Genomic DNA, 7,373 nt, shown 5'->3' with positions numbered 1-7,373 from the left:
ATACATAGAGATACATACAAAGAGATACATAGAGATAGATGGAGAGAGATACATAGAGATAGATGGAGAGAGATACAGAGAGATAGATACATAGAGATACACACAGAGAGATACACAGAGATACATACAGAGAGATACATAGAGATACATACAAAGAGATACATAGAGATAGATGGAGAGAGATACATAGAGATAGATGGAGAGATACATAGAGATAGATGAAGAGAGATAGATACATAGAGATACATACAGAGAGATACATAGAGATAGATGGAGAGATACATAGAGATACACACAGAGAGATACATAGAGATACATACAGAGAGATACATAGAGATAGATGGAGAGATACAGAGAGATACATACAAAGAGATACATACAGAGAGATACATAGAGATACATACAGAGAGATGGAGAGAGATAGATACATAGAGATACATACCGAGAGATACATAGAGATAGATGGAGAGAGATAAATGGAGATAGATGCCACGACCACCCTAGAAACTTTCTAAAATGACGTCATGTGTTTGTTTAAAAATTTTCCCGCGCTTTTTTAATGAGTGGGACAACCCCCCTCACGCGTGACGTCACCGCATCTTCCCCCCCCACCTCAGGATGAAGTCACGTTTCTCCACCACCAGCACCCCCCCGAAACTCGAAAATGACGTCATTTCTTTAAACAAATTTCCCGCGCTTTTTTCATGCGTGAAACACCCTCACCCCTCTCGTGTCGCCGCTCCACTTCCTCCTCCTAGTGACGTCACTTCCGTCCCTCAAGGTGACGTCACTTTGACCCTCCACCCCCCAACTTTCTAAAACTATGTCATTTGTTTTAAATTATCTACAGCAACTTTTTAATGGGAGATCCTTGCCCCTCTCTTATCAACCGTGACGTCACTTATCCCTCCTCCCTTCAGGGTGACATCACGTCCACCCACGACAATGTCTAAGATGGCGGCATTTGTTTGTTATTATAATTTCTCAATGACGTAACCCCCTTCACCTTCCTCCCTCAACTCAAGGTGACGTCACGTCCACCCCACCACCCCTCCCCCGTGACGTCATCACCACCTCCCTTCCCCACCGTGACGTCACGAGCTCCCCCCCCTACCCCCCCGTAACGTCCACACCACCCCCCCTCCCCCGGGACGTCTCTCAACGCTCTCCCTCTTCCGTGACGTCACCCAAACCCCTCCCGACCGTGACGTCAGTAGCTCCCAACCCCCTTAAACGTCACCTCCCCCTCCTCCTGCGTGACGTCACCCACTTCACCTCTCAACCACATTGCGTCACCCCCTGCTTACCGTGACGTCTCCCCTCTAACCCCTCCCCCGCGACGTCACCCGCTCTACGCCCCTCCCACGGCTCACACACACAGACACACACACCCACGTGACGTCACATTTCCTCCGATGACGTCAGACACTTCGCCCCTCCCTCCGTGACGTCACCGCCACCACCCTCTCCTCTCCTCCATTTGAGTGAGCACTTAGGAGCAGCAACGACCATCACCACCACCAGCACCACCTCCATCATCGTCATCATGTCCAAGTACAACCGCCCCGCCAACTCCTCCGTCTACGTGAGGAACGTGGCCGACTCCACGCGGTGAGTGCGGCGGTAGCGGCTGAGAACGACCACGCTGAGTGGTGGGGGGTGGCGACGATGATGAGGGTAGGCCCGAAGCCTGCGGCCTAGTAGCGCAGGCTTTAGCTTCGCCCACCCCCCTCGATTCGCCTCACGAACTCGGCTCGCGATTTAAACTTAAATTAACCTGGTGTTAATTTGTAGCTATCGACTCGTTAACTCGTTAACCTTGTGTAAGGTTTATTTTGATTTCGGAGGCGAAAGCTTGGCCGGCTTGTCACGTGGAGATGTCCCATAGAGATACACAGATACACAGAGACCCATAGAGACCCACAGAGATCCATAGAGATACACAGAGACCCATAGAGATACACAGAGACCCATAGAGATACACAGAGACCCATAGAGATACACAGACCCATAGAGATACACAGAGACCCATAGAGATACACAGAGATACACAGAGACCCATAGAGATACACAGAGACCTATAGAGATACACAGACCCATAGAGATACACAGAGACCCATAGAGATACACAGAGACCCATAGAGATACACAGAGACCCATAGAGATACACAGAGACCCATAGAGATACATAGAAACCCATAGAGATACACAGAGACCCATAGAGATGGACAGAGACCCCGAGATACACAGAGACCCATAGAGATACATAGACCCATAGAGATGTACAGAGACCCATAGAGATGCACAGAGACCCCGAGAGATACACAGATACCCATAGAGATACACAGAGACCCATAGAGATACACAGAGACCCATAGAGATACACAGAGACCCATAGAGATACACAGAGACCCATAGAGATACACAGAGACCCATAGAGATACACAGAGACCCATAGAGATACACAGAGACCCATAGAGATACACAGAGACCCATAGAGATACATAGACCCATAGAGATACACAGAGACCCATAGAGATGCACAGAGACCCCGAGATACACAGAAACCCATAGAGATACACAGACCCATAGAGATACACAGAGACCCATAGAGATAGACAGAGACCCATAGAGATACACAGAGACCCATAGAGATACACAGACACCCATAGAGATACACAGAGACCCATAGAGATACACAGAGACTCATAGAGACACAGAGACCCATAGAGATACACAAAGACCCATAGAGATACACAGAGACCCATAGAGATACACAGAGACTCAGAGATACACAGAGACCCATAGAGATGAGTCTCTACAGAGACCCATAGAGATACACAGAGACCCATAGAGATACACAGACCCAGAGATACACAGAGACCCATAGAGATGCACAAAGACCCATAGAGATACACAGACCCATAGAGATACACAGACCCACAGAGATACACAGACCCACAGAGATAGACAGAGACCCACAGAGATACACAGAGACCCATAGAGATAAACAGACTCATAGAGACACACAGAGACCCATAGAGATACACAGAGACCCCTAGAGATACACAGAGACCCATAGAGATACACAGAGACCCATAGAGATACACAGAGACCCATAGAGATACACAGATACCCATAGAGATACACAGACCCATAGAGATACGCAGAGACCCATAGAGATACACAGACCCATAGAGATACACAGAGACCCATAGAGATACACAGACCCATAGAGATACACAGAGACCCATAGAGATACACAGAGACCCATAGAGATACACAGAGACCCATAGAGATATACAGAGACCAATAGAGATACACAGAGACCCATAGAGATACACAGAGACCCATAGAGATACACAGACCCATAGAGATACACAGACCCATAGAGATACACAGAGACCCGTGGAGATACACAGAGACCCATAGAGATACACAGAGACCCATAGAGATACACAAACCCATAGAGATACACAAACCCATAGAGATACACAGAGACCCATAGAGATACACAGAGACCCATAGAGACCGATAGAGATACACAGAAACCCATATAGATACACAGAGACCCATAGAGATACACAGACCCATAGAGATACACAGAGACCCATAGAGCCTCATAGAGACAGACCCATAGAGATACACAGAGACCCATAGAGATACACAGAGACCCATAGAGATACACAGAGACCCATGGAGATACACAGACCCACGGAGATACACAGAGACCCATAGAGATACACAGAGACCCATAGAGATACACAGAGACCCATAGAGATACACAGAGACCCATAGAGATACACAGAGACCCATAGAGATACACAGAGACCCATAGAGATACACAGAGACCCATAGAGATACACAGAGACCCATAGAGATACACAGAGACCCATAGAGATACACAGACACCCATAGAGATACACAGACACCCATAGAGATACACAGACACCCATAGAGATACACAGACACCCATAGAGATACACAGACACCCATAGAGATACACAGAGACCCATAGAGATACACAGAGACCCATAGAGATACACAGAGACCCATAGAGATACACAGAGACCCATAGAGATACACAGAGACCCATAGAGATACACAGAGACCCATAGAGATACACAGAGACCCATAGAGATACACAGAGACCCATAGAGATACACAGAGACCCATAGAGATACACAGAGACCCATAGAGATACACAGAGACCCATAGAGATACACAGAGACCCATAGAGATACACAGAGACCCATAGAGATACACAGAGACCCATAGAGATACACAGAGACCCATAGAGATACACAGAGACCCATAGAGATACACAGAGACCCATAGAGATTCACAGACCCATAGAGACCCATAGAGATACACAGACCCATAGAGATACACAGACCCATAGAGATACACAGACCCATAGAGATACACAGACCCATATAGATACACAGAGACCCATAGAGATACACAGAGACTCAGAGATACACAGAGACCCATAGAGATGAGTCTCTACAGAGACCCATAGAGATACACAGAGACCCATAGAGATACACAGAGACCCATAGAGATACACAGAGACCCATAGAGATACACAGAGACCCGTAGAGATACACAGGCCCATAGAGATGCACAGATAACCATAGAGATGCACAGATAACTATGGAGATGCACAGAGACCCATGGAGATGCACAGAGACACATAGAGATACACAGAGACCCATAGAGATACACAGAGACCCATAGAGATACACAGAGACCCATGGAGATACACAGACCCACGGAGATACACAGAGACCCATAGAGATACACAGACCCATAGAGATACACAGAGACCCATAGAGATACACAGAGACCCATAGAGATACACAGAGACCCATAGAGATACACAGAGACCCATAGAGATACACAGAGACCCATAGAGATACACAGAGATACACAGAGACCCATAGAGATACACAGAGACCTATAGAGATACACAGACCCATAGAGATACACAGAGACCCATAGAGATACACAGAGACCCATAGAGATACACAGAGACCCATAGAGATACACAGAGACCCATAGAGATACATAGAAACCCATAGAGATACACAGAGACCCATAGAGATGGACAGAGACCCCGAGATACACAGAGACCCATAGAGATACATAGACCCATAGAGATGTACAGAGACCCATAGAGATGCACAGAGACCCCGAGAGATACACAGAGACCCATAGAGATACACAGAGACCCATAGAGATACACAGAGACCCATAGAGATACACAGAGACCCATAGAGATACACAGAGACCCATAGAGATACACAGAGACCCATAGAGATACACAGAGACCCATAGAGATACACAGAGACCCGTAGAGATACACAGGCCCATAGAGATGCACAGATAACCATGGAGATGCACAGATAACCATGGAGATGCACAGAGACCCATGGAGATGCACAGAGACACATGGAGATGCACAGAGACCCATAGAGATACACAGATACCCATAGAGATACACAGAGATCCATAGAGATGCACAGAGACCCATAGAGACCCATAGAGACCCATAGAGACCCATAGAGACCCATAGAGACCCATAGAGACCCATAGAGACACATAGAGACCCATAGAGATACACAGAAACTCAGAGACACACAGAGACCCATAGAGATACACAGATACCCATAGAGATACACAGAGACCCATGGAGATACACAGAGACCCATAGAGATACACACACCCATAGAGATACACAGAGACCCATAGAGATACACAGAGACCCACAGAGACCCATAGAGATACACAGACCCATAGAGATACACAGAGACCCATAGAGATACACAGAGACCCATAGAGATACACAGAGACCCATAGAGATACACAGAGACCCATAGAGATGCACAGAGACCCATAGAGATGCACAGAGACCCATAGAGATGCACAGAGACCCATAGAGATGCACAGAGACCCATAGAGATACACAGAGACCCATAGAGATACACAGAGACCCATAGAGACCCATAGAGATACACAGAGACCCATAGAGATACACAGAGACCCATAGAGATACACAGAGACCCATAGAGATACACAGAGACCCATAGAGATACACAGAGACCCATAGAGATACACAGAGACCCATAGAGATGCACAGAGACCCATAGAGATGCACAGAGACCCATAGAGATGCACAGAGACCCATAGAGACCCATAGAGATGCACAGAGACCCATAGAGATGCACAGAGACCCATAGAGATACACAGAGACCCATAGAGATACACAGAGACCCATAGAGACCCATAGAGATACACAGAGACCCATAGAGATACACAGAGACCCATAGAGATACACAGAGACCCATAGAGATACACAGAGACCCATAGAGATACACAGAGACCCATAGAGATACACAGAGACCCACGGAGATACACAGAGACCCACGGAGATACACAGAGACCCATTGAGATACACAGAGACACATAGAGATACACAGAGACACATAGAGATACACAGACACACAGAGACACACAGAGACACACAGAGACACACAGAGACACACAGAGACACACAGAGACCCAGAGATATACATAGAGACACATAGAGACACACAGAGACCCACAGATATACACAGAGACTCACAGAGATACACAGAGACCCATAGAGACCCACAGAGATACACAGAGACCCATAGAGATACATAGAGACCCACAGAGACACACAGAGACCCACAGAGTCACACAGAGACCCATAGAGATACATAGAGACACACAGAGACACACAGAGACCCACAGAGTCACACAGAGACCCATAGAGATACACAGAGACACACAGAGACCCATAGAGATACAGAGACCCATAGAGATACAGAGACCCATAGAGATACACAGAGACCCATAGAGATACACAGAGACCTACAGAGACACACAGAGACACACAGAGACCCATAGAGATACACAGAGACCCATAGAGATGCACAGAGACCCATAGAGATGCACAGAGACCCATAGAGATGCACAGAGACCCATAGAGACGCACAGAGACCCATAGAGATATACAGAGACCCATAGAGATACACAGAGACCCATAGAGATACACAGATACCCATAGAGATACACAGATACCCATAGAGATGCACAGAGATCCATAGAGATGCACAGAGACCCATAGAGACCCATAGAGACCCATAGAGACCCATAGAGACCCATAGAGACACATAGAGACACATAGAGACCCATAGAGATACACAGAGACCCACAGAGATACACACCCACAGAGACCCACAGAGACCCACAGAGACCCACAGAGACCCACACAGAGACCCACAGAGACCCACAGAGACCCACAGAGACCCACAGCGACCCACAGCGACACACAGAGACACACA

General features: G+C 47.3%; 1 protein-coding gene across 2 annotated transcripts in view; it reads left to right on the top strand.

Annotated features, from left to right (window-relative positions):
• Positions 1-1,420: 1,420 nt before the first annotated feature.
• The window catches only part of LOC116938249 (serine/arginine-rich splicing factor 12-like), a 50,029-nt gene continuing 44,076 nt past the window's right edge, over positions 1,421-7,373 (top strand). The window contains exon 1 of one of the 2 annotated variants that reach the window (XM_076058971.1): positions 1,421-1,611. In XM_076058971.1, coding sequence (XP_075915086.1) covers positions 1,547-1,611 — 65 coding nt within the window. In that variant the 5' untranslated portion in view covers positions 1,421-1,546. The remainder of the gene's footprint in view (positions 1,612-7,373) is intronic. The other variant, XM_076058972.1, reaches the window with a different exon arrangement.

The sequence above is a fragment of the Petromyzon marinus genome (assembly GCF_048934315.1).
Source record: "Petromyzon marinus isolate PM22_M1 ecotype Great Lakes invasive population chromosome 83 unlocalized genomic scaffold, UKy_Petmar_22M1.pri1.0 chr83_unloc.2, whole genome shotgun sequence".
Taxonomy (NCBI): domain Eukaryota; kingdom Metazoa; phylum Chordata; class Hyperoartia; order Petromyzontiformes; family Petromyzontidae; genus Petromyzon; species Petromyzon marinus.
This window is presented reverse-complemented; position numbering and strand designations above follow the sequence as displayed.